Source organism: Notolepis coatsorum (genome assembly GCF_963971535.1).
Source record: "Notolepis coatsorum genome assembly, chromosome: 4".
NCBI classification, from domain to species: domain Eukaryota; kingdom Metazoa; phylum Chordata; class Actinopteri; order Aulopiformes; family Paralepididae; genus Notolepis; species Notolepis coatsorum.
Window position 1 is genome coordinate 106,063,261 of NC_140168.1, and position 27,805 is coordinate 106,091,065.

General features: G+C 45.1%; 2 protein-coding genes across 2 annotated transcripts in view; both read right to left on the minus strand.

The window, feature by feature from the left end:
* Positions 1 to 27,805, minus strand: stmn2b (stathmin 2b; the record flags this gene model as incomplete). Its single annotated transcript, XM_084312438.1, has 5 exons — positions 27,695 to 27,805; positions 25,442 to 25,543; positions 23,713 to 23,885; positions 5,060 to 5,251; positions 1 to 60 (listed from the first exon to the last, which is right to left on the minus strand). The coding sequence occupies exons 2-5, from the start codon at positions 25,527 to 25,529 to the stop codon at positions 1 to 3; spliced, it is 513 nt and encodes a 170-aa protein (XP_084168564.1). The 5' UTR covers positions 25,530 to 25,543; positions 27,695 to 27,805.
* LOC311226643 (Y+L amino acid transporter 1-like) overlaps positions 25,596 to 27,805 on the minus strand; it is a gene marked incomplete at its 3' end in the record, with an annotated part of 136,088 nt that continues 133,878 nt past the window's right edge. The window contains exon 11 of the mRNA XM_084312060.1: positions 25,596 to 25,601. Coding sequence (XP_084168186.1) covers positions 25,596 to 25,601 — 6 coding nt within the window. The remainder of the gene's footprint in view (positions 25,602 to 27,805) is intronic.

The following is a 27,805-nucleotide window of genomic DNA, read 5'->3' on the forward strand; positions in this document are numbered from 1 at the left end:
TCACGCTGTCACCTCCTCTCTCAACTCCTTGTTCTTACGGACCTCCTGCGCGTGCCTCTCCTGTAACACACACCACACACACGCACACACACACACACACACACACACACACACACACACAGAAGAAAAAAAGAAAAATGAGACCTTAACATTAGCACAGCCGACAAGGGGTCACATGACCCCGAGGCATTTTCAATAAATGTATCCTTGTCACTCGGTCGAGCTCCAGCTCTGTCACTCAATGACTTTTCCTAAAAGTACCCGTTTTATCTGCAGCACGGTTTCTGAAATTTCAAAATGACTTCAGGAAAATGTAATTAGAACGTTATTCCACATATATATGGAATATATATGTGGAAAGTCACAGCCCTTTGCGAGCGTCTAGCGCAGGGGTGGCCAACCCGTGGCTCGCGAGCCGCATGTGCAGTGGCGTCCTTTCAGTAAAAGGCAAGGTATGGCGAGGAGAAGGGGGGGTTTCCCCCCCTTGGTGGATTTTTTTTGTCAAATCAGTTGTGCAATAGTCACTTTTGGTGAGTTGTTTCTATACAATTCAGTTATATGACATTTAGGTATGACACAGGACTACACAAGCATTTTAGTATAGAAATGTGTCAACAGACTAAAGCAGGGAACCACAATATTTTGCATACGAATTATGCAGAATGTAATATCATAACTGTCTATTACTTTTCTTGCAATTGAGCCAATTTTCCTTAGGTACGGTTTTGAGGTGTGTGTTCAACAGAATGTAGTATCAAAAACACATTCACAAAAAGTATGGGTTACTGAATGCTGAACTGCACTATTATAATCACTAAGCCAGACCTTACCTGTGTCCCTGTATCACTTGTCTCTGCTGCCCTTTGATAAAAAAACGTCCCTATGTCCATTTTCCTTTTTTTTTGGGGCATATTTCAGGGACCCTGATGGAAACAGGGGGACCCTGATGGAAACAAGACAAACGTCTTTCTCAGGTCTGCATCCCCTTAACAATTGTGTGTATTGAGCCGTACTGTATTGTACCCATTCTGCAATCTGTTAAATAAAGTTTTCATTCATTCATTCATTCAGTCACAGTAAAAGTCACCTAGTAAAAGTGAGATAATTGACAATATCAGAACATGCTAGGGCTGTACCGAATAGTTCGAAGCTTCGTTCATAATGTTGACATTCGAATTCTAAATCAACATAGAAAATTGTAAAAAAAATAAAAAAATTAAATATTTTTTACAGTTTTATTTGCCAAGGTATGGCGAGTGCCATACCTTGCCATAACCAAATGGACGCCCCTGCGCATGTGGCTCTTTGCCCGTCAATGTGTGGCTCTTCCATCCAAATTAATTTTTTTTATAATATTTTTATTTATTATTATTATTATAATTTTTTTATTTGTCACTCAAACCTGTGGTAAACCTCATATTTTTATATTCAGAGGTAATTATATAGTTTACACTGTTTATTTTTCTCTTATTTCTCATATAAGCTGTGGGGTCATCTGACCCCTTCCGGCGGCTATCAGTGACATTTTCTCCATGGCTGTGCTAGTGTTAACACAATCTGCGTCAAGAACGAGTTAACTCAGCGCCAACAACGAGTTAACTCGTTTTTGGGATCGTTATTTCGTTTATTCGCTATATCTATTCATAATTTATGGCTGTGCAGCCTCTGCAGACCCTTCAGACCCTGTCTGAGCGAGCAGACGGTCAACACCGCCCTCTACTGGACCTGTGAGAGGGTACGGCTCTGGTTCAGGAGAAGGAAACTTAGGTGAAAGAATACCTGACAAATGTATTATGTATATGTCGACAAGAGGTGCTCTATGTATTAATGTAGTTTTGTGCTGGTTTCTTTTTCTTTTCTTTTTTTATTATTATTAGAATTTTTTTTTCTGTACCATTATTATTACTTTTTATTTTATTCTTTTGGTTTAGTATTATCTATTTTTTTGTCTACCCCCCATGTGGGGTGGTGTCATTGTAGTCTGGATGTTAGTGGTCTGAGTGTGTGTGTTGTCCTTCAGGACCGACCCATGTTGATTCACAAGCTATGTCATCATTACTTTGTATTGTCCTGATGTCATGTGTGTGCAAAAAGAAAAAAAAAATCAATAAAGTATAAGTCATTAAAAAAAAACACCGCCCTCTACTGCCTTGCGGAGCTATTGCACTCCATTGGAACGGTCTGGTGTGTTTTCGGAGCCGATCTGAGCCGTGGGGGCGGGGTTTAAATACTCAGGCGAGGTAGGCCTTTACAACGATGGCATGGAACACTAACCCCGCCCGCCCGTTCATGTGTAACGCTCGGTAATGTCGGGGACACGATCGCTGTGGATAACTGGAATGGCGATCAGATAATTGGATTCTTTTTTTTGCATTACATCAGAGACAAGGTAAGAACACTATATATAAAACCTTGCGTTGATCTGATATTTCTTTCTCCCGCGATCAAAGCTATCTGTGTGGACCGTGTCGTGCTTTCTACCGTTGGCTGCGGTGGGGGGCGAGCGCCCCGCTACGAGGGCCATTTCATGTATGCACGAGGAGATATAATAATGACAATCTAGCGTTGATTTCAGGATGATTCGATAATCAGCCAAATGTGCGGCCGGGTAGTGCAGTGGACTAAGCGTCTGTCTACCACCACAGAGACAGTGGGATCAAATCCAGCTGTGGTGCTTACGGTTTGGCCGACCGTCCATACTGACACAATTGGCAGTGTTAGAGGGTGGGAAACCCGGCGAGGGTGGGTCCTGGTCGTTGTAAACAGCGACTCCTACAGTTCGGTCGGGGCGCCTGCACAGCAAGGGAAAGATCTAGGAGACGTAGTGTGACCCTTCCACATGTTACACCCTCTCAGTGAGAGTCCGCGCTGCCAGGTGAAAAGAAGCGGTGGGCTGGGTACACATGTGTCGGAGGAAGCATGTGATAGTCTCTGCCCTCCCAGACCGACGGTAGGGGGTAGAGTGTGCAACGACCAGGAAGGGGATTGGGAATTGGCATAACGACTAACTAAGGGGAGAAAAACGGAAAAAGATAATAATTAAAAAAAAATAAGATAATCAGCCAAAAAATTACAACGTGATGACTGGATTACACTAAAATGCCTTTTTCTCGTCTTTTCCTGGAATTACTCAGAATCACCCAAACCATACTCATATTCAAAACGGTATAAAATGGAAATGTACGGATGAAAAAATCAGTTTTTTGCATGTTGACCAGAAGCAACTCACTGACAGTCGACAGCGTTATTAGATCCATAGCTATAATATAAAATATAGTTTTAGGACTCGCAAGTCTGGCATTCTAAAACTATATCCATTGAATAAAGACCTGGCGCTGAAGGGGGATCAGCGCCCCCTGCTGCTGGCGGTCAATGTGTTAAAGGAACATGCCAACATTTTCTCCAGAGAGAGACAAGAAGATAAGAAAGGTAAGAACTAATGTAAAAACTAGATGTGTTTCAACTTTGGGAGTTCAATTGTGGAATAGCTTTAGTGATGGGTTGAAGTTGTCTCAGGGAGATTTAAAAAGGCCCTAAAGGATACAGTTTTGAGTAAAACATCAAATTTTATATCTTTTTTATAAATATCTTGCAGCATATTTTAAGTTTTTCTTTCTTATATTAAAGTATATTTAGTTTTTAAGAATTGTAAAGGATAGGCAAAAATAAGCATGTGCTTCAGCCTATTACTTTTTTCGGTCATTGAGTTTGGATTTTGTGTGCGAGCTTACTTTTAATATGTACATTTGTGATTATTTATTATTATTATTATTATTATTATTATTATTATTATTATTATTATTATTATTATTATTATTATTATTATTATTATTATTATTATTATTATTATTATTATTATTATTATTATCATTATTATTATTATCATTATTATTATTATTATTATTATTATTATTATTATTATTATTATTATTATTATTATTATTATTATTATTATTATTATTATTATTATTATTATTATTATTATTATTATTATTATTATTATTATTATTATATTTTTTTTGAAAGTCCACACAAGTGTGTTTTTGATTGATCTGTAAACAAAGACCGAAAATAAATAAACTCCTCCCTCACCCTCCCTCACCCTCCACCTCCTGCTCCTCCCCCTCATCCCTCCTCCTCCCTCACCCTCCCTCACCCTCCACCTCCACCTCCTGCTCCTCCCCCTCCTCCCTCCTCCTCCTCCTCCTCCTCCTCCTCCTCCTCCCTCCTCCTCCACCTCCTCCTCCTCCTCATCCTCCTCCTCCTACTCCTCCTCCTCCTCCCTCACCCTCCCTCACCCTCCACCTCCTGCTCCTCCCCCTCCTCCCTCCTCCACCTCCTCCTCCTCCCTCCTCCTCCCTCACCCTCCACCTCCTGCTCCTCCCCCTCCTCCCTCCTCCTCCTCCTCCTCCTCCTCCCTCACCCTCCCTCACCCTCCACCTCCACCTCCTGCTCCTCCCCCTCCTCCCTCCTCCTCCTCCTCCTCCTCCTCCTCCCTCACCCTCCCTCACCCTCCACCTCCTGCTCCTCCCCCTCCTCCCTCCTCCTCCACCTCCTGCTCCTCCCCCTCCTCCCTCCTCCTCCACCTCCTGCTCCTCCCCCTCCTCCCTCCTCCTCCACCTCCTGCTCCTCCTCCACCTCCTGCTCCTCCCCCTCCTCCCTCCTCCTGCTCCTCCCCCTCCTCCCTCCTCCTCCTCCTTCTCCTCCTCCTCCTCCTCCTCCTCCTCCTCCTCCTCCTCCTCCTCCTCCCTCACCCTCCACCTCCTGCTCCTCCCCCTCCTCCCTCCTCCTCCTCCTCCTCCTCCTCCTCCTCCTCCTCCCTCACCCCCCCTCACCCTCCACCTCCTGCTCCTCCCCCTCCTCCCTCCTCCTCCACCTCCTGCTCCTCCCCCTCCTCCCTCCTCCTGCTCCCTCACCCTCCCTCACCCTCCACCTCCTCCTCCTCCCTCCTCCCTCCTCTTCCTCCTCCCCCTCCCTCCCCCCCCTCCTTCCCTCCCCCCCTCCTCCCCTCCCCTTCTCCTCCCCTCCCCTCCTCCCCCCCTCCCCTCCCCCTCCTCACCCTCTCCTGCAGGCGCTCCATGATGTTCTGCAGGTAGTTCTGTCGGTTCTCCTGGATCTGCTCCATCTTGAGCTGCAGCTTCTCCTCCGCCATGCGGCTGAAGGTGCTGTTCTCCTCCATGGCCTTCAGGAGGACGTCTCGCTCGTGCTCACGCTTCTCCGCCAGGGCACGCAGCACCTGGGCCTCCTGGGACTGGGGGGGGGGGGGGGGGGGGGGGGGGGGGGGGGGGGGGAGGTGGGGGGGAGGAGAGGAGAGGAGAGGAGAGAGAGATTGTGAGATCCACTGAACTGATTTGTTTATTTTGCCGGGCTCTGACTTTGTGGGCCTATACAAATGTTTATGTGAGCTCTTACACCCAAACAAGGTTTAGGCCTTGTCCAGACGAAAACCATTTTGATCTTTTTCGTTTTCATTTCGTTTTCATTTAAAAAAAATATCCGTAAAAACGAAATTGCCTCAAGAAATAAGTGTGTGCCACAAATTTACAAAATAAATGTTTTTCCTGTTTTAGACGTCGCTCTTTTATTTTTATTTTAAACCCCCCCGACCGGAAGTGTTATAGTTGTTTTCGATAACTTGTGTCGTCCGGTTCTGTGCTTTTGAGCTGACGCTAGTTTCCAACGGATAGGAGAGAGAGAACATTTCAAAGCCGTATATAATATGGTGCGCGCAGCTCAAACTACCTGTTGTATTAAATTAATTTATTGCTGTTTAACTTGTACATTGGATTATCGACGAAACCTTACTTGGTCCCAAGAAGAGGGTCTTATGTATTATTGGGTTTGGACATTTACTGTACATTGGAGGGGGTTGGGTTAGGGCATTTACAGGGGCCAGTTTCGAATTGCAGTCTCCCTTAGGTGCTCCTTGAGAGTGGTTTTGAAAGTGGGTAGTGATTCACATTCCTTTACAGCTTTGGGTAGGGCGTTCCACATTGATGTGGCATAATTGCGAAACGTGTTTAGTCCCTTGTTCAAGCCGAATCTGGGTTTAACATGATTTGTGTGCGGTCAGGTGGCGTAGCAGAGATTGCGCTCGTCACCAATGCAAGAGGCTGCAGTCTCGACTCCCGGAGAGTCAGCATTGCCTTTGTGACGACCCTCCCCCACACTGTGTAGCCTTCCTCTGCTCTGGCTGGCAGAGCACAGCTGGGGAAGGCTCGTCAGCTAATTGGTGCACACCTGGGCCGGTGTGTCCCAGCAGGATATCAGAGAGAGGCTGCCTCTGATCTCTGGCGAACTCCCCATTTGTTTTTGGTTCTTTGTTTGTCTGGTTGCTGTCTGTTGATTATTTGGTTCTTTGGTCATTTGGCTGTTACTTTTGGTTCATTTGTTTTGGTTGCTTTTCTTTGCTTTTACACCTACACATTCATGCTGCACATACACTCATCCACACACTGCTGACACACTGATACTCATATATATTGGCTGCTCCTTTATATTACTGATAATAAATTCTTTGTTATTTCTTAAATTGTGCCTGTGTCTCCCTATTCTTGTTGCGAGCTTGAGCCAGTTCGTAACAAGTGGGGGCTCGTCAAAAAAGAATACATCCGGTATTATAAAAGAAAAACAATTTGGACCCTAGAATTGTTTGTAAGAATTTTTTTCGGCATGTTCATATTTTTCACTCCCTACATTGGGCCCTAGTGGGAGTGATCTAGGGTGGACTGGTTGCCAGTGTGGTGAGTAACCTGGAAACTATTTGTTTGCTGAAATTAATTGAATATGTCTTTGATTGGGGGAGATTCAGGTGCAAATTGGAAATGTTGAATGTTAAATTGGTTATTTTCTTCAAATTGACATTTAGTTTTGCAGTTTTGTGATGGCTGGCAGTGTGGTGAATCCTCTCCTCTGTGGACATGCAGCGTGTGGTGAGTATGACTTTTTGAGTGCTATTTAATCTGTTTAAAAGTGGTAGTGAGTAGCCCTGGTTAGGTAGGCGCCGAGTGGACCAGCTGTACTGTATCAGTACTTCCAACAGTCCACTAAATTTATTATTTTTCCTTTTTTGTTTTGAAATGGAGTCTGTAAGGTGGAGACTTCGGTCTCTGTCGAGGGTAAAGAAAGAAGACCGTTAGGTTCAGAGTAGTGGTATTGGTAGGGAACCAGGGTTGCTCAAAAATACAAATATCATTGTATATGGTTAGGGATTGGCACTCGGAAAGTCTTGCTCACCATGTTTTCTGTTTGTTTTCTATATAAGTAGTGATTAGTGCTTTAGATATGGCGTCCATTGTAAAATACTTTATACACACTCCTTCAATGGATTTATTGAACCAGTGTACAAAGGAACACCTGCAAAAACTTGCTGAGCACTTTGAGATTGAGGTGACTGATGAACGTTTGAAGGAAGATGTGAGAGTATGTATGAGAGACACATTGATGGACAGGGAAGATTTGTTTGATATAGATAAACCTGTCATTTCACCTACAGTGACCCCTGTAGCTTTGACCTTTGAACAGCAAACGGAGTTGTTAACTCTTAAATTGGAACATGAGGGAAGGAGTATGGAACATGAGGAAAGAATGGAAAGAATTAAAGCCCAATCACAATTAGAGATGGAAACCATTAAATTGAAGCAGATAATTGAGGGGAAAATGTCCTCCGGGGTCACTGGTCAGGAGGAAAGTACATTTAATGTGGGATCTAACCGGCAACTGCTTCCCCAGTTCACAGAAAAGGATCCGGACCTGTTTTTTTCTTTGTTTGAGCGGGTGGCAAATGCAAGAAAGTGGTCTGATGAGGAGTGCACTTTGTTGTTGCAGTGTGTCCTCACCAGTGTTGGGACTAACGCGTTACAAAGTAACACGTTACAGAAACAAAGTTACTTTTTGCCGCAACTAGTACTCTAACGCATTACTTTTGAAATTCAGTAACGCTACTTACGTTACTGAATGGTTCGTCACTGCGTTATTTGCGTTATATACGGCGTAGATTGATAGCGAGCGGTAGTGATTATTATTATTATCCTCATCCCCACCCGCGTAGAATGATAAGAGGCGAGTCTGGCCACTGGCCAATCAGAAGTGCGCAAGAAATGCGGCTACGGAAAGAAATAGACCCTCTCTATTGTAAACAAAACAAACGCTCGCTATGAATCTACATACGCAGTAACAAACTAACAAACCATTTAGCAACTACTTGGAGAGATAATTAATATACAACATGGAAACGAGATAAAGAACATGTTTGAGGCGCTGCTGGAGTCAACTGGACTAACGTAACGTTACTACATCTCAACCACCGCAGACTTTGGTGAGTCAGTGCAATGTGTTCACTGAAACTCAAGTTGATCAACGGATTTTGACTGTACGAAATCTGCCAGGGAATCTCATAATACTAATCAAACAATATAAATATAGTCCTTTCATGCACAATTGATATCCTAACTATTCTAACGTTGCAATGCTTTGATTGATATCTTAAACAACGTTGCAACTTGCAAGATGGTGAATGAATGAATGAATGAAAACTTTATTTAACAGATTGCAGAATGGGTACAATACAGTACGGCTCAATACATACAATTGTTAAGGGGATGCAGACCTGAGAAAGACGTTTGTCTTGTTTCCATCAGGGTCCCCCATTTTCAATTCATATAGACATTTATGACATACACAACATACATGACATTTATGGCATAGGGACATATAGGTATTTAGTACTGATACATTTGTGACATAAACGGTATTCAAATATACAGTACTGTTTAGCTTTGGGTAGGGCGTTCCACATTGTTGTGGCATAATTGCGAAACGTTAGTCCCTTGTTTGAGCTGAATCTGGGTTTGTTGAGCTTCCTCTGGTGTAGTGGTTGTGGTATTCACTGACCTTTAGGAAGTATTTTGACATGTACATGGGTACCCCGGTCGTATAGTGTATCTTGTAGACCAGGCCCATTGCAAGTTGCTGTACTCTGTCGTCTACTCTAAGCCATCCTAGGTTGTCAAAGTGGGCAGGGGTGAGGTGGGTTCTCGGGTCCAGGTCAAGTAGTAGTCTGACCAGTTTGTTTTGTGATGTTTGTAATTTTGTTTTAAGCGCCTTTGAGGTGCTTTGGTACCATGAGGTGCAAGCATAGTCGTAGTACCCTTGAATTATAATGGTTATAATGAAACGCTCCGGCGACATCAAGGCTGTTCCTTCAACCGGCGCACTTCTTATTATATGACTCGGGACAACATTTGTTTGTGTCAGATTTGTGTTTGTATCTAGACCACATTGCTTAGCAGAGTTCGGTGATGTGAATGGAAACTGTCAAGTTGATCAACCGATTTTGAGTACTATAGGGCATGGGACTCGGGAGCAATCTTTTTTTTTTATCTTTTTTTTTAAATAACTAAATAGTTACTTTTCACAGTAACTCATTACTTTTGGGTGTAAGTAACTAGTACAGTAACGAAGTTACTTTGAAATGAAGTAACTAGTAAAGTAACTGAGTTACTATTTTTCAGTAACTAGCACAACACTGGTCCTCACAGGAAAGGCACAAGAGGCTTATGCTTCTTTGACTGTAGCAGACAGTAAGATCTATGCGACAGTTAAAACTATAGTGTTGCGTGCATATGAGTTGGTCCCCGAAGCATATCGGCAGCGTTTTAGAAATTGGGAAAAAAGGGAGCACCAGACTCATGTTGATTTTGTCCGTGATCTGGTGGTACAGTTTACTCGATGGTGTTCTGCATCAGATGTTGGAACTTTTCAGGAACTGTCAGATTTAGTAGTACTAGAGCAAATAAAAAACCGTGTGCCATATAGTATTGCTACTTAATTAAACGAACGAAAAGTTAAAACTCCGCAAGAAGCAGCAATGTTGGCTGATGAATTTAGTCTAATTCATAAACGTACATTTGCCGAAGCAGGTAGTAGTGTGCAGCAGAATAGATTTTCTCCACGCACAGACAGACGTTTTGGGTCAAACGTGGAATCGGCTTATTCTAGGCCTAATAATGGTTCTGGGAAGGAGAATGACGATAGTACCAATTGTCATTACTGTCGGCGTGAAGGGCATTGGAAGAATGAGTGCCCTAGTCGCAGAGCAAAGGCGGAATTCTCAAATGAAAATGGCCAGGTGAGACCTGTCGCGTTGGCTGCACCTGCTCGTATTGGTAGCAAGGCTGATGCCATTGATGCAGTTAGGTGGCATACAAGACCTGCGACAGTAACAGCTACAATATCAGACATTGAAAGCGGTTATTCTCCTTATATTACGGAGGGTCATGTTTCATTGGTGGGAAGTGATTCCTTTGTACCGGTTAAAATCCTGCGAGATACCGGTGCGTTGGATTCATTTATTGTGGGATCGGCATTGCCTTTTTCACCCAAATCATATACAGGTCGTGATGTACGGGTTTGTGGGATGGGGTTACAAGTTGTGTCTGCTCCCCTTCATAACCTCATGTTCTCCTCAGATCTGGTACAGGGGGTGGTGTCCATGGGAGTTCGGCCCTCGTTGCCTGTTGAAGGAGTGGCAGTGATTTTAGGTAATGACTTGGTTGGTAAGCGTGACATGCCACCTTCATTAGTGGGTACTTCGGCACCGCTGGTGGGAGAGCCACATAAGAATGAGTGTAACCCAGACGTGTTGCCAGCCTGTGCAGTACCACGAGAGAATGTTACTTTTCCTGTGCCCGCTGTCCCGTTGTCTGTTTCCCTCAGCCACAACCAGGAAGTCTCCGCCCTCAAGACCTCCCTCAGCCAATCAGAGGGCAAGCTGACTGAGCTGCAAGGACAGCTGGTTAACCTGCAGAAGGATGTGAAAACTGAGATTGATCGTCTCCAGTGGCAGCAAGCTGTTGTTGACCAGGCTCAGGCAGGAGGTGGCAGAGAGGAGCAGCTCAGACAACAGATGACTGAGGGAAAAGGGGAGAATTGAGTGAACATGGGGGGAGAGGAAGAGGAAAAAATATATAAAAATCCTAATTTTCACCCATGTGTTTAAATATGTCTGTCTGCCCATTCCGGTTACTAACCCCTTTTCTCTTAAAAGGCTTCTCTGGCGCACCGGAGTTGCTGAGGCTGGGGTGGAGTGGCTGGATGGGGAGTTGGCGGGCATGTCTATGCGACCCATGTTCAGCTGTCACTTTTTGGAGGAAATGTAATTTTTATTAGAGTGTAATACGGTGTCTGGGTTGAAAACAGTGACCCTAGGGTCCCTGTCTTATGGGGGAGGTGTGACGACCCTCCCCCACACTGTGTAGCCTTCCTCTGCTCTGGCTGGCAGAGCAGAGCTGGGGAAGGCTCGTCAGCTAATTGGTGCACACCTGGGCCGGTGTGTCCCAGCAGGATATCAGAGAGAGGCTGCCTCTGATCTCTGGCGAACTCCCCATTTGTTTTTGGTTCTTTGTTTGTCTGGTTGCTGTCTGTTGATTATTTGGTTCTTTGGTCATTTGGCTGTTACTTTTGGTTCATTTGTTTTGGTTGCTTGTCTTTGCTTTTACACCGACACATTCCATGCTGCACATACACTCATCCACACACTGCTGACACACTGATACTCATATATATTGGCTGCTCATTTATATTACTGATAATAAATTCTTTGTTATTTCTTAAATTGTGCCTGTGTCTCCCTATTCTTGTTGCGAGCTTGAGCCAGTTCGTAACACCTTGGCTTGGGCTGATCGCTATACTAACTCGTTTGGCTGAGTTAGGGGGAGGGGAGCCGTGGGTGGGTCCTGGGCGTTGTGGACAGCGACCCCTACAGTTCGGTCGGGGCGCCTGCACAAGTGCACAGCGAGGGTAGGATCTGGAGAAAGGTAGTGTGACCTTCCACACGTTACACTCTCCCGGTGAGAATCTGCGCTGCCAGGCTGGCTGCCGGCTGGCTGCATATGTGTCGCAGGAAAGCATGTGACAGTCTCCGGCCTCCCGGACCAACAGTAGGGGGGGGGTGCGCAACAACCAGGAAGGGGGTTGGGAATTGGCATAACGACTAACAGTGGGATGGGAGAAAAATCGGAAAAAAAGGAGGGGGGAAAAGATTTACAAAAAAAAAAAAAAACATGATTTGTGGAGCTCCCTCTGGTGTTGTGGTCGTGGTATTCACTGACCTTTGGGAAGTATTTTGACATTGATTGATTGATTGAAAACTTTATTAACAGATTGCAGAATGGGTACAATACAGTACAGCTCAATACACACAATTGTTAAGGGGATGCAGACCAGAGAAAGACTTTCGTCTTGTTTCCACCAGGGTCCCCCATTTTCAATTCATCAGGACATATATGACATACATGACATACAGATAGTCAGTACTGCTACATCTATACATTTATGACATACCAGATTTGCAAATACAGTACTGTTTGTGATACAGAAGGAGTCAAGAAAAGGGAGTATATACATTTGACGTAGAAACTGTACATTGGAGGAGGTTGGGTGGGGGGGGTTGGGTACACTGGGATATTGACAACCATACTGGGTAATTTACATTGGAGGTGGTTGGGGGGGGGGGGGCACACTGTATAGACAAGCAAAACTGTACATTGAGGGGGGGGAGACTCTGTACAAACAAACAAAATTGTACATTGGACTATTGACAAAACCATACTAGGTAAATTACTGTACATTGGAGGGGGTTGGGTTAGGATATTTACAGGGGCCAGTGTTGAATTGCAGTCTCCCGTAGGTGTCTCTTGAGAGAGGTTTTGAAAGTGGGTAGTGATCCACATTCCTTTACAGCTTTGGGTAGGGCGTTCCACATTGATGTGGCATAATTGCGAAACGTGTTTAGTCCCTTATTTGAGCCGAATCTGGGTTTAACATGATTTGTGGAGCTCCCTCTGGTGTTGTGATCGTGGTATTCACTGACATGTACATGGGTACCTTAGTGGTGTAGTGTATCTTGTAGACCAGGCCCATTGCAAGTTGCTGTACTCTGTCATCTACTCTAAGCCATCCTAGGTTGTCAAAGTGGGCAGGGGTGAGGTGGGTTCTAGGAGTAAGGTCAAGCAGTAGTCTGACCAGTTTGTTTTGAGATGTTTGCAATTTGGTTTTTAGCGCCTTTGAGGTGCTTTGGTACCATGAGGTGCAAGCATAGTCATAGTACCCTTGAATGAGTGCTCCTGCCAGAGTCTTCAGGGTATTCTTGTTTACCAGAGAGGAGATCCGGTACAAGAATCTAGTTCGTTGGTTGACTTTTTTTATTACATTGGATGCCATTTTGTCACAGATGAAAGGTGCATACGATCACATGTTCACTAATACAGACGGAGGACTAATTTCCCAGGGAACATGCATGGTGTTCATTCCCTTGTGAGTGAGATGTTGAGATGTTGCTTTTGGAGCTGTTCCAAATTCCCAATTGTGTGAATTTCAAATAAGTGAATAAAAAAAATTATGCTAAATAAAACTGAGACCCTCCGCGCGCATGAGGACATTCCATACCATTTGCTATTGAGAAAGCGATGAGTGCGTTTGCATGTAAATTAACATGTGATATTAATGTCTTAGTATTCTGTCCTTGACACTTGTAAATGTTGGATAAGCTCCTATCCCGACTACAAGAAACCCAAATGTAACCGCTAGCGTGCACCGATATTAGCTGCAATATCAATAATGTAAAGATTTTATCCTGTTTACGGTTATATTATTACATGCAATATTCTGTTTATTTATGTATATATAACGATATGGCCATATTAAGAGAGCATTAGCTAGGTTTCAGAAATGCTGTATGTAAACACATTCAATACCTGGTTTAAAAACAAACAAAGGAACATCTGTGATATTGAGTGGCTGAATGATTAGTTGGCGGGGAGCTCAGCTGGTCAGCCGCGACCGATCGTATTGACGTGAGGATCGATGAGATACGGGGATTAACTAGTCAGGGTAGATTCTAGAAGACGGACAGACAGAGGGGTATCAGTGTGTCAGTGAACCCAGTGTTTGTTTTAGCTGAAACGATTATTTTTCCCATAGTGTGTATCAGGTTAGCTATTCACTGCCACTGATTAACCCTATACATACCCGATACATAGAGACAAGAAAACCACAGGTCTCAGATTCACAATTCTCTGTGTCTGTAGTTCATTAGAGGTCTGTCTCTCCTCTGTGTCTGTAGTTCACTAGAGGTCTGCTCTCCTCTGTGTCTGTAGTTCACTAGAGGTCTGCTCTCCTCTGTGTCTGTAGTTCACTAGAGGTCTGCTCTCCTCTGTGTCTGTAGTTCACTAGAGGTCTGCTCTGTGTCTGTAGTTCATTAGAGGTCTGCTCTCCTCTGTGTCTGTAGTTCACTAGAGGTCTGCTCTCCTCTGTGTCTGTAGTTCACTAGAGGTCTGCTCTGTGTCTGTAGTTCACTAGAGGTCTGCTCTCCTCTGTGTCTGTAGTTCACTAGAGGTCTCCTCTGTGTCTGTAGTTCACTAGAGGTCTGCTCTCCTCTGTGTCTGTAGTTCACTAGAGGTCTGCTCTCCTCTGTGTCTGTAGTTCATTAGAGGTCTGCTCTCCTCTGTGTCTGTAGTTCACTAGAGGTCTCCTCTGTGTCTGTAGTTCACTAGAGGTCTGCTCTGTGTCTGTAGTTCATTAGAGGTCTGCTCTCCTCTGTGTCTGTAGTTCACTAGAGGTCTGCTCTGTGTCTGTAGTTCACTAGAGGTCTCCTCTGTGTCTGTAGTTCACTAGAGGTCTGCTCTGTGTCTGTAGTTCACTAGAGGTCTCCTCTGTGTCTGTAGTTCACTAGAGGTCTGCTCTGTGTCTGTAGTTCATTAGAGGTCTGCTCTCCTCTGTGTCTGTAGTTCATTAGAGGTCTGCTCTCCTCTGTGTCTGTAGTTCACTAGAGGTCTGCTCTCCCCTGTGTCTGTAGTTCACTAGAGGTCTGTCTCTCCTCTGGGTCTGTAGTTCATTAGAGGTCTGCTCTCCTCTGTGTCTGTAGTTCACTAGAGGTCTGCTCTCCTCTGTGTCTGTAGTTCACTAGAGGTCTGTCTCTCCTCTGTGTCTGTAGTTCACTAGAGGTCTGCTCTGTGTCTGTAGTTCACTAGAGGTCTCCTCTGTGTCTGTAGTTCACTAGAGGTCTGCTCTGTGTCTGTAGTTCATTAGAGGTCTGCTCTCCTCTGTGTCTGTAGTTCACTAGAGGTCTGTCTCTTCTCTGTGTCTGTAGTTCACTAGAGGTCTCCTCTGTGTCTGTAGTTCACTAGAGGTCTCCTCTGTGTCTGTAGTTCACTAGAGGTCTCCTCTGTGTCTGTAGTTCACTAGAGGTCTCCTCTGTGTCTGTAGTTCATTAGAGGTCTGCTCTCCCCTGTGTCTGTAGTTCACTAGAGGTCTGTCTCTCCTCTCTGTCTGTAGTTCACTAGAGGTCTCCTCTGTGTCTGTAGTTCATTAGAGGTCTGCTCTCCTCTGTGTCTGTAGTTCATTAGAGGTCTCCTCTGTGTCTGTAGTTCACTAGAGGTCTGCTCTGTGTCTGTAGTTCACTAGAGGTCTCCTCTGTGTCTGTAGTTCACTAGAGGTCTGCTCTCCTCTGTGTCTGTAGTTCACTAGAGGTCTGCTCTCCTCTGTGTCTGTAGTTCACTAGAGGTCTGCTTCCTCTGTGTCTGTAGTTCACTAGAGGTCTGCTTCCTCTGTGTCTGTAGTTCACTAGAGGTCTCCTCTGTGTCTGTAGTTCACTAGAGGTCTGCTCTGTGTCTGTAGTTCACTAGAGGTCTGCTCTCCTCTGTGTCTGTAGTTCACTAGAGGTCTGCTCTCCTCTGTGTCTGTAGTTCACTAGAGGTCTGCTCTCCTCTGTGTCTGTAGTTCACTAGAGGTCTGCTCTGTGTCTGTAGTTCATTAGAGGTCTGTCTCTCCTCTGTGTCTGTAGTTCACTAGAGGTCTCCTCTCCTCTGTGTCTGTAGTTCACTAGAGGTCTCCTCTGTGTCTGTAGTTCACTAGAGGTCTCCTCTGTGTCTGTAGTTCACTAGAGGTCTGCTATGTGTCTGTAGTTCACTAGAGGTCTCCTCTGTGTCTGTAGTTCATTAGATGTCTGCTCTCCTCTGTGTCTGTAGTTCACTAGAGGTCTGCTCTGTGTCTGTAGTTCACTAGAGGTCTCCTCTGTGTCTGTAGTTCACTAGAGGTCTGCTTTCCTCTGTGTCTGTAGTTCACTAGAGGTCTGTCTCTCCTCTGTGTCTGTAGTTCACTAGAGGTCTGCTCTGTGTCTGTAGTTCACTAGAGGTCTGCTCTCCTCTGTGTCTGTAGTTCACTAGAGGTCTGCTCTCCTTTGTGTCTGTAGTTCACTACAGGTCTGCTCTGTGTCTGTAGTTCACTACAGGTCTCCTCTGTGTCTGTAGTTCACTAGAGGTCTGCTCTCCTCTGTGTCTGTAGTTCACTAGAGGTCTCCTCTGTGTCTGTAGTTCACTAGAGGTCTGCTCTGTGTCTGTAGTTCACTAGAGGTCTGCTCTCCTCTGTGTCTGTAGTTCACTAGAGGTCTCCTCTGTGTCTGTAGTTCACTAGAGGTCTGCTCTCCTCTGTGTCTGTAGTTCACTAGAGGTCTCCTCTGTGTCTGTAGTTCACTAGAGGTCTCCTCTGTGTCTGTAGTTCACTAGAGGTCTGTTCTGTGTCTGTAGTTCACTAGAGGTCTCCTCTGTGTCTGTAGTTCACTAGAGGTCTCCTCTGTGTCTGTAGTTCACTAGAGGTCTCCTCTGTGTCTGTAGTTCACTAGAGGTCTCCTCTGTGTCTGTAGTTCACTAGAGGTCTCCTCTGTGTCTGTAGTTCACTAGAGGTCTGCTCTGTGTCTGTAGTTCACTAGAGGTCTGCTCTGTGTCTGTAGTTCACTAGAGGTCTACTCTGTGTCTGTAGTTCACTAGAGGTCTCCTCTGTGTCTGTAGTTCACTAGAGGTCTCCTCTGTGTCTGTAGTTCACTAGAGGTCTGCTCTCCTCTGTGTCTGTAGTTCACTAGAGGTCTGCTCTCCTCTGTGTCTGTAGTTCACTAGAGGTCTGCTCTCCTCTGTGTCTGTAGTTCACTAGAGGTCTGCTCTCCTCTGTGTCTGTAGTTCATTAGAGGTCTGCTCTCCTCTGTGTCTGTAGTTCACTAGAGGTCTCCTCTGTGTCTGTAGTTCACTAGAGGTCTCCTCTGTGTCTGTAGTTCACTAGAGGTCTCCTCTGTGTCTGTAGTTCACTAGAGGTCTGCTCTGTGTCTGTAGTTCATTAGAGGTCTGCTCTCCTCTGTGTCTGTAGTTCACTAGAGGTCTCCTCTGTGTCTGTAGTTCACTAGAGGTCTGCTCTGTGTCTGTAGTTCACTAGAGGTCTCCTCTGTGTCTGTAGTTCACTAGAGGTCTGCTCTGTGTCTGTAGTTCACTAGAGGTCTGCTCTCCTCTGTGTCTGTAGTTCACTAGAGGTCTCCTCTGTGTCTGTAGTTCACTAGAGGTCTGCTCTGTGTCTGTAGTTCACTAGAGGTCTGCTCTCCTCTGTGTCTGTAGTTCACTAGAGGTCTGCTCTCCTCTGTGTCTGTAGTTCACTAGAGGTCTGCTCTCCTCTGTGTCTGTAGTTCACTAGAGGTCTGCTCTCCTCTGTGTCTGTAGTTCACTAGAGGTCTGCTCTCCTCTGTGTCTGTAGTTCACTAGAGGTCTGCTCTCTGTGTCTGTAGTTCACTAGAGGTCTGCTCTCCTCTGTGTCTGTAGTTCACTAGAGGTCTCCTCTGTGTCTGTAGTTCACTAGAGGTCTGCTCTCCTCTGTGTCTGTAGTTCACTAGAGGTCTGCTCTGCTCTGTGTCTGTAGTTCACTAGAGGTCTGCTCTGTGTCTGTAGTTCACTAGAGGTCTGCTCTCCTCTCTGTCTGTAGTTCACTAGAGGTCTGCTCTCCTCTGTGTCTGTAGTTCACTAGAGGTCTGTTCTGTGTCTGTAGTTCACTAGAGGTCTGCTCTGTGTCTGTAGTTCATTAGAGGTCTGCTCTGTGTCTGTAGTTCATTAGAGGTCTGCTCTGTGTCTGTAGTTCACTAGAGGTCTCCTCTGTGTCTGTAGTTCACTACAGGTCTGCTCTGTGTCTGTAGTTCACTAGAGGTCTGCTCTCCTCTGTGTCTGTAGTTCACTAGAGGTCTGCTCTCCTCTGTGTCTGTAGTTCACTAGAGGTCTGTTCTGTGTCTGTAGTTCACTAGAGGTCTGCTCTGTGTCTGTAGTTCATTAGAGGTCTGCTCTGTGTCTGTAGTTCATTAGAGGTCTGCTCTGTGTCTGTAGTTCACTAGAGGTCTCCTCTGTGTCTGTAGTTCACTACAGGTCTGCTCTGTGTCTGTAGTTCACTAGAGGTCTCCTCTGTGTCTGTAGTTCACTAGAGGTCTGCTCTCCTCTGTGTCTGTAGTTCACTAGAGGTCTGCTCTGTGTCTGTAGTTCACTAGAGGTCTCCTCTGTGTCTGTAGTTCACTAGAGGTCTGCTCTGTGTCTGTAGTTCACTAGAGGTCTCCTCTGTGTCTGTAGTTCACTAGAGGTCTGTTCTGTGTCTGTAGTTCACTAGAGGTCTCCTCTGTGTCTGTAGTTCACTAGAGGTCTCCTCTGTGTCTGTAGTTCACTAGAAGTCTCCTCTGTGTCTGTAGTTCACTAGAGGTCTCCTCTGTGTCTGTAGTTCACTAGAGGTCTCCTCTGTGTCTGTAGTTCACTAGAGGTCTCCTCTGTGTCTGTAGTTCACTAGAGGTCTCCTCTGTGTCTGTAGTTCACTAGAGGTCTGCTCTGTGTCTGTAGTTCACTAGAGGTCTCCTCTGTATCTGTAGTTCACTAGAGGTCTCCTCTGTGTCTGTAGTTCACTAGAGGCCTGCTCTGTGTCTGTAGTTCACTAGAGGTCTGCTCTCCTCTGTGTCTGTAGTTCACTAGAGGTCTGCTCTGTGTCTGTAGTTCACTAGAGGTCTCCTCTGTGTATGTAGTTCACTAGAGGTCTCCTCTGTGTCTGTAGTTCACTAGAGGTCTGCTCTGTGTCTGTAGTTCACTAGAGGTCTGCTCTCCTCTGTCTGTAGTTCACTAGAGATCTGCTCTGTGTCTGTAGTTCACTAGAGGTCTGCTCTCCTCTGTGTCTGTAGTTCACTAGAGGTCTGCTCTGTGTCTGTAGTTCACTAGAGGTCTGCTCTGCTCTGTGTCTGTAGTTCACTAGAGGTCTGCTCTTCTCTGTGTCTGTAGTTCACTAGAGGTCTGCTCTCCTCTGTGTCTGTAGTTCACTAGAGGTCTCCTTTGTGTCTGTAGTTCACTAGAGGTCTGCTCTCCTCTGTGTCTGTAGTTCACTAGAGGTCTCCTCTGTGTCTGTAGTTCACTAGAGGTCTCCTCTGTGTCTGTAGTTCACTAGAGGTCTCCTCTGTGTCTGTAGTTCACTAGAGGTCTGCTCTCCTCTGTGTCTGTAGTTCACTAGAGGTCTCCTTTGTGTCTGTAGTTCACTAGAGGTCTGCTCTGTGTCTGTAGTTCACTAGAGGTCTCCTCTGTGTCTGTAGTTCACTAGAGGTCTCCTCTGTGTCTGTAGTTCACTAGAGGTCTCCTCTGTGTCTGTAGTTCACTAGAGGTCTGCTCTGTGTCTGTAGTTCACTAGAGGTCTCCTCTGTATCTGTAGTTCACTAGAGGTCTCCTCTGTGTCTGTAGTTCACTAGAGGCCTGCTCTGTGTCTGTAGTTCACTAGAGGTCTGCTCTCCTCTGTGTCTGTAGTTCACTAGAGGTCTGCTCTGTGTCTGTAGTTCACTAGAGGTCTCCTCTGTGTATGTAGTTCACTAGAGGTCTCCTCTGTGTCTGTAGTTCACTAGAGGTCTGCTCTGTGTCTGTAGTTCACTAGAGGTCTGCTCTCCTCTGTCTGTAGTTCACTAGAGATCTGCTCTGTGTCTGTAGTTCACTAGAGGTCTGCTCTCCTCTGTGTCTGTAGTTCACTAGAGGTCTGCTCTGTGTCTGTAGTTCACTAGAGGTCTGCTCTGCTCTGTGTCTGTAGTTCACTAGAGGTCTGCTCTTCTCTGTGTCTGTAGTTCACTAGAGGTCTGCTCTCCTCTGTGTCTGTAGTTCACTAGAGGTCTCCTTTGTGTCTGTAGTTCACTAGAGGTCTGCTCTCCTCTGTGTCTGTAGTTCACTAGAGGTCTCCTCTGTGTCTGTAGTTCACTAGAGGTCTCCTCTGTGTCTGTAGTTCACTAGAGGTCTCCTCTGTGTCTGTAGTTCACTAGAGGTCTGCTCTCCTCTGTGTCTGTAGTTCACTAGAGGTCTCCTTTGTGTCTGTAGTTCACTAGAGGTCTGCTCTGTGTCTGTAGTTCACTAGAGGTCTCCTCTGTGTCTGTAGTTCACTAGAGGTCTCCTCTGTGTCTGTAGTTCACTAGAGGTCTCCTCTGTGTCTGTAGTTCACTAGAGGTCTGCTCTCCTCTAGGTCAGGGGTTCCCAAACTTTTCAGGCCGGGACCCAGAAAATAAGGCGTCAGAGAGCCGCGGCCCAATGCACATTGTCAGGCTTTTTTTTTCTTTTTTTTTTTGCCAGGTGACCGACTTTTTTAAGCCAAATATCACTTCAATCCTATTAAGTTAGTTCAAGTTAGTTATTCATTTATATGTGCTATTTATGAGAGGGCTAACTTGTTGCAAAATAATAATGATAATAATAATAGCCTCATTAAAATACTATTGTTGCTTCGGTTGTTTTCAGCGTTTTATGTGCATAATCTGTTATTTAGTTTGAAATGTTCGTTGAAATAAGTAGATTTTTCGTTTTTGTTTATTTATTAAGTTAATATAAAACCATATAGTCACATTTTAGAATACAATAGAATAGAATTTTAGAATACAACTAGAAACACTGTCCTGGCCTGCTTCTAAGTTCAGTGGCCTGACAAAAAAAAAAAAAAAAAAATTATTTTATTTTTTAAATCATTTCGCTGCCCTCCCGTGGCTGCTCGCGGCCCACCTTTGGGTCGCGACCCCGACTTTGGGAACCACTGCTCTAGGTGACACCATACTGCACCTGTGTATACTGACTTACTCATAGTATATATGTAACGGATGGTATCGTGAAGCGCAGTCAAGAAGGGCTGGGGTGAGTAGCGGTGCTATGGGTTAAACTCACTCTCACATCCTCAAAAGACAGATAGATACGTTGCGAAGTAGTGAATTCACCTCTTGGTATAGCGGTCTGTGTTGTTGCCTGCGACGTGGGAGACCGGGGTTCGACTCCCACTCGGGGCATCGAAGTTTATGGTGACGTTGTCACAACCGTTACAATGGTGCCGTGACCCGGATGCCTTGGGTGGAGTGGAGTGAGTTTGAGAGGGTGAGTGTAACGGATGGTATCGTGAAGCGCAGTCAAGAAGGGCCGGGGTGAGTAGCGGTGCTATGGGTTAAACTCACTCTCACATCCTCAAAAGACAGATAGATACGTTGCGAAGTAGTGAATTCACCTCTTGGTATAGCGGTCTGTGTTGTTGCCTGCGACGTGGGAGACCGGGGTTCGACCCCCACTCGGGGCATCGAAGTTTAAGGTGACGTTGTCACAACCGTTACATATATTTAGATTATAGTGTTTTCTTTTTATTATTATGTTTTTGGTAGATATTTATTTGTTTATTGGACAAGTCCGGCAGAGAGGAAGTATGGGAGGAGAGATATGGGGGGAAGACATAAAGGTCGCCGGATCCGGGAGTCGAACCCGGTACGGCTGCGTTGCACTACAGTGCGTTATGCCGTGTGCCACCCTGGCGCCCGTAGATTATAGTGTTTATTGTAACTATATTTATTGTAATGCCAATATAACAGACAGACCCTCATCTGCACCTTGATTCACACCGCCTACTTGCTAATTTGCTCATATGCGCATATTATATTGTTATATCGCTTACACTGCTTATTTGTATTTGTACCTTTCTACTGTACTATCATTTTTCTACTGTCTTCTACTATCACCATGTACCTGAACCTCGCCTCCCCCTCCCTTAAAGACTCAGGCCATGTCCAGACGAAAACGATTTTGATATTTTTCGTTTTCATTTAGTTAAAACGAAATCGTCTCAGGAAATAAGTGCATGCCACAAATGTTCAAAATAAATGTCTTTCCTGTTTTAGACGTCGCTCTTTTATTTTGAAACCCCCCGACCGGAAGTGTTATCGTTGTTTTCGCTAGCAGAATGACTCGTGTCGTCCGGTTCTGAGCTGACGCTAGTTTCCAATGGATAGGAGAGACACACCACGGCGCAAGGCATTCGATGATGAGGAGGAGGAAGAGCTGCTGATTTTAATCGGCAGGAGAGAGAGAGCGCGTCAAAGCCGTATATAATATAATAGCCCCGTGGTGCGGTCGGAGGCAGCTCGAACTACTAATTCATTGATTGATGTTTAACTTGTCTCTGTGTCCAGTCCTTTCGACTACTGTAGCTCCACCCGTGCATTGTAAACAATGAATGATGCACGTAATTGTATTAGTCGTTACTGTGTGTTGTAGCTATGTTAATCAATTCTGAATGGCATTAACGTTAGTTGAGTATGTTAGTGCTAATGTTGATAGCATTGAACAGCATCAACTAGCAGGCTGGCTACAACGAATTCTCACAAGCTGTCATCGTAAAATCTCAACACCAGCCATGGGAATACTATTTACTAAATTATGGAGGCTTTTTATTAATCGTCAAGGTAAGAGAGGATTTGTCATGATCAACTGAAGGCGTATGCTATGGAACAGTCTATGTGCTTGGCTACTTAGGCCCCGTTTAGACGGAAACGCTAGCAGGTGAATCCGCAAAAATATTTTTTCGGATGTGCCTTTCGTTTATACGGAAACGGCGTTTTTACGGGGTGAAACCGCAAAAAAGTGAGACTACCTTCCAGGGTGGAATTCCTAGAAACGCAAAAGCTTTGCGCTCTCGTCTAAACTGTTAAAACGTATAAATCTGATAAAACGATGACGAAAGGTTTGTTACGGCTCTGGTCGCGCGTACTGCTTACGTCACAGGTAGCAGGTATGCGCCAGTAGCCGAGACGTAAACAAAGCAAGTATGTCTGACTTATATCAACGGAGATCACCTGAAGGCTACATTGGCAGTACTTTTAACCCTTTCACTGCCACACGACAGAAGGTTACCCCTTTACTATCACACAACCGGCTGTCGTGTGGCAGTGAAAGGGTTAAATACACAAGAATCTGTCCCGCGGCGTGAGTGACTCTGCTTTGGTGCAATCACATTCCCCATCCACAGTCTGCGAATCAGAGGCAGAGTAGGGCGGGTCTTCACAGCACGTCATGTGACATATGCGCCAATCGTGTGACAGCGGGTCTCCGTCGTTACAGCGTCGTCTGCACGGAGAATTCCACTCCAAAACGCTCGTCTAAACGTAAAATTTAAAGTGAAACCGCAAGATGACTTTTGCGGTTTCTGTTCACAAAACGCTTGTCTAAACGGGGCCTTAGCTCGCTTATTTGGGTTTTCAGAAAAAGGCCCGCTATGTGAACCAATCTCTAGCTAGTGTCGTATCGTGTATTTCATCACAGTAGCCTCCCGGTGTTTAATAAAAACTTCTAGCCAGGACATATCTGGACATAGAAGACGTATAGGCTTGTAAAGACGGCGACGCAAGGGGGGGCGTCTTCAGATTTGCCCACTCTGGGAGCCGGTCTCAGAAAATAGCGTAATTCAGGCTCCCAGTTCCGTGTGGATGAAAGGTGCATACGATAAAATACTTTGACTGATACGACCGAAATCGGTTTCGTCTGGACATGGCCATACTCTCCTCTGGTCCTCTGAGTTAAGGTTAAAGGTTAAAGGTTAAAGACTCACTCTCCTCCGGTCCTCCGCAGCCTCCAGTTTCTTCTGGATGTCCTCCAGGGAGATGTCCCTCTTGGGGGGGCTGGTGATGCAGTGGGAGCCCTCTGAGACGGGGGAGGGGGGCTTCAGAATCACCTCGAAGGCCTGGCCAGAGGCTCGCTTGTTGATCTGCTTGATGTCCATGTCTGGGGGGGGGGGGGGGGGGGGGGGGGGGGGGTGGGGTACGAGGGTGCGTGTGTGTGGGGGGGGGGGTTGTGATTGTGTGTGTGTGTGAAAGAAAGAAAGAAAGAAAGAAAGAAAGAAAGAAAGAAAGAAAGAAAGAAAGAAAGAAAGAAAGAAAGAAAGAAAAAGAAAGAAAGAAGAAAGAAAGAAGAAAGAAAGAAAGAAAGAAAGAAAGAAAAAAGAAAGAAAGAAAGAAAGAAAGAAAGAAAGAAAGAAAGAAAGACATTAGAAACTTTTAAAATGTTACCTGTAGGTTAGACTGTTCTCTCTCTTTACCTGTAGGTTACACTGTTCTCTCTCCTCTTTACCTGCTGCTCTTGAACCCACGGTGTGGTGTGATTAGGTTTATGCTCTTCTCAAATGGGAAGAGACTCCCAGCTGATCTTCCCACACGTGTTACTGCTGCAGGGACTGACATCCAAAGGTTGCTTCCTACAAATATCTAGGCATTACAGTGGATCAGAACCTTACTGTACGTTTAAATCTCATTACAGTGGATCAGAACCTTTACTGTACGTTTAAATCTCATTACAGTGGATCAGAACCTTACTGTACGTTTAAATCTCATTACAGTGGATCAGAACCTTACTGTACGTTTAAATCTCATTACAGTGGACGAGAACCTTACTGTACGTTTAAATCTCACATCGACAAACTTGTGTCGAAGCTGAAGCTTAAACTCTGCTTCTTTTCAGAAACAGGTCCTGTTTTTCACTTAAAGTGAGAAGTCACCTGATCTCGACCACCTTCTTACCACTACTCGATTATGGTGACTTACTCTACATGTAAGTACCTACTGATCAGTACCTTAGAGAAAGCTTGATACTGTGTACCATTCTGCCTTGCGCTTTGTCACGGGATGTGGAAATCGAGTGCACCATTGCACCCTATATACCATTGCAAGTTACCCATCTCTACTAATAGGGCAATTTTCGATGATTCTCTCTTGTGCACAAAGCTCTGCTTAAACTGGTTCCCTCGTACCTAAGTGTGCTTCTGTGCACGAAGCAATACAAGTATGCCCTTCGTTCTCAAGCTGCTCTAACACTGGAAGTTCCCCATATGAGAACTGAATTGGGGAAAAAGGGGCTTTTAAATATGCTGCTCCTTCATCCTGGAACAAGACACAGGAGGATCTAACATTACCAGGACTGTCTGGTCACCCTCGGAGAACTCAAAGCCATTTTAAAATCCTACGAACTCAGTTCCCTCGGACAGTGCAACTGTGTTTGATCACTTGCCTGTTTGATAACTTGCCTGTTTGATAACTTGCCTGTTTGATAACTTGCCTGTTTGATAACTTGCCTGTTTGTTAACTTGCCCGTTTGATAACTTGCCTGAAATTGGAGCTTGCTGTGAATGTTTTATCTGTATTTTATTGTGATGTTCTTTTTTATGTTGAAACGTTCCGCTGCCTCGCTTGGGCCAGATCGCTCAATTTTAATCTCAATGATGCTTATCAGGTTAAATAAAGGATTTGATTGATTGATTGATTGATTGAAGGTGGAGCGTCTCTTACCCTGACACTCGAAGTCTCCGATGACGTCCTTGCGTGTCTCGGGGTACAGACAGGAGCAGATCAGAGAGATGACGGACATCTCCTTCATCTTCTCTTTGTACGCTGAGGAGACACGCGCACGCAAACATGAGTTTGATTTCCACACACACAGACATTACTCCTGTAGAACATTAGTACACAAACGAGAAACCACATGCAACCACACAGAGAGAAATAAGCACACACACACACGCACACACACAGACAGACAGACACGCACGCACATGCACACACCAAAAATTATTAACCCACTTTCGTCACCTCAGGAGATCCCTCCATTCTTTTTCAAATGGCATCTTTAGATGTTTTGGAAAATAAATATTCAGTGATTCCTCCAAAGAAATCAAAGGAACCCGCATCAAAGGAGCATCTTGGCGTCAGCTGAACCGCTCGGGGTTTTGTAGCCATTTTGCCGGCTTTGTTTTTGGGAAGTGGGATGGATGAGTGGGGGATGGATGAGTGGGGGATGGATGAGTGGGGGATGGATGAGTGGGGGATGGATGAGTGGGATGGACGGAGGCTTGGCCTGGTTTCCTCAGCCGAGCGTCGCGCCGGCCCCCCACAGGAGTCACCACGCGTCATCAGCTATGCATTTCACTTGAGCAGCCTATTATTTATTTACGTTAGCCAAACCCACTCCATCGCTCTTCTGTCGCCTCACGCCGAATAAAGGGAGACGGCTGAGATGTGGTTTGTACGCAGCTGACGGAGGCTATAGCCTATGAAGCAAAGACCCCTAGGTGTGGGTTAGTTTGGGTTGGGACAGTCTTTTAGCGGTCTGTATCTTAAACCAAAACATTCCATTGTAACATGTCATTTAAACTAGTATTGAGTCTTAATTTAACCTCTTTTTTTTTATCTACTTTTTCTCCCCCTTTTTCTGTGATTTTTCACTTATCCCAATTTTCCTCTCGTGCCAATTCTCCCCTCCCCTGTCCTGATCGTTGCTCGCATGTGCCCCTCACTGGCCGGTCATAGGGAGGATAGAAGCCTTGCATCACGTGTCCCCTCCGATACACGAGGAGGCAGCCAGTCACATATTTTCACCTGCCAGCGCGGACTCTCATTGGCGAGGAGTAACGTGTGGGAGGCTCACACTGCCCTGGCCATTTTCCTGTCTCTGCTGTGCAGGCGCCCTGACCGACCTGTAGGAGTCGCTGTTTACAACGACCAGACTACCACCCTTCGACTTCCCTCCCGCTGACTCTGCCAATTGAGTCAGTATGACGGCCGGCCCAAGCCGAAGGCAACGCTGACAGCCGGATTCGAGACCGGTGTCTCTTGCGTTGGTGACGAGCGCAATGTCCGCTGCGCCACCCAGCCGCCAGTTAATTTAACCTCTTAACATGCGCCCAGAAAAGCGGCCATTTTTTACTTGAACTTGAGGACTGCATACTTTTTTTTAGCAAAACGTATCTTTATACTTATAGCATATGCATGAGCCTGGTCTCTTTTGAAAGATAACATTCTGAAGTTTCTTACACAATAAAGAAAAATCACTTTTAGTGCTAATGAAATAGAGTAACATAGGGCTGAAGTTGAGTTCAACTTAAACTTGTGTACTAAAATGTTTCTGTAGTGGTTCCAATATTAATATATATATATATATATATATATATATATATATATATATATATATATATATATATATATATATATATATATATATATATATATATATATATATATATATATATATTAATAGGTATAACCAAACACCGCAAATCCATAGCCTGAAGTCTTATGTAGTACAGGTCCAAATATTATAAAGATCCATGCAGAACACACCCACCAGAGGGAGACAGAGGTTCTGCAGAATACATCATCCAAACTAGATTTAGATTACATTTGTTTCTTTGTAAATAACTTGCAAACACGTTCCACAGATTCAAGAAAGTAATATATATATTTTTTTAAATATACATACTATGTCCCTTTTAACACGTAATCAAATCACTTGACTGACAGGAAGGAGAGTTTCTTTGACCAGTGTCTCCTCAAGGCTCCTACACAGAAGGGTCAGCCAATCAGCAGCTCTTCATCCCGCCCCCGCCCCCCCTTCAGACCCCGCCCACAAACTAATACCAGAGCTGGCATCCAATCACAGCAGCTGTATCTGGCACCCAGAGGGGAGGAAACTAAAGTTACGCCCCAAAGGAGAGGAGAGAGAGAAGAAATATATAAATATAAATATAAAGGAAAAGAACAACCAACCTTGTCTAACCTTGCTTTTTTTATATTCTGGTGTATTTGTCGGCTGCTACAACAGTGTGTAGAGTGTAGAGAACAGTTCCCCTGCGGACGCCAGGCGTCACAATCTGCAAC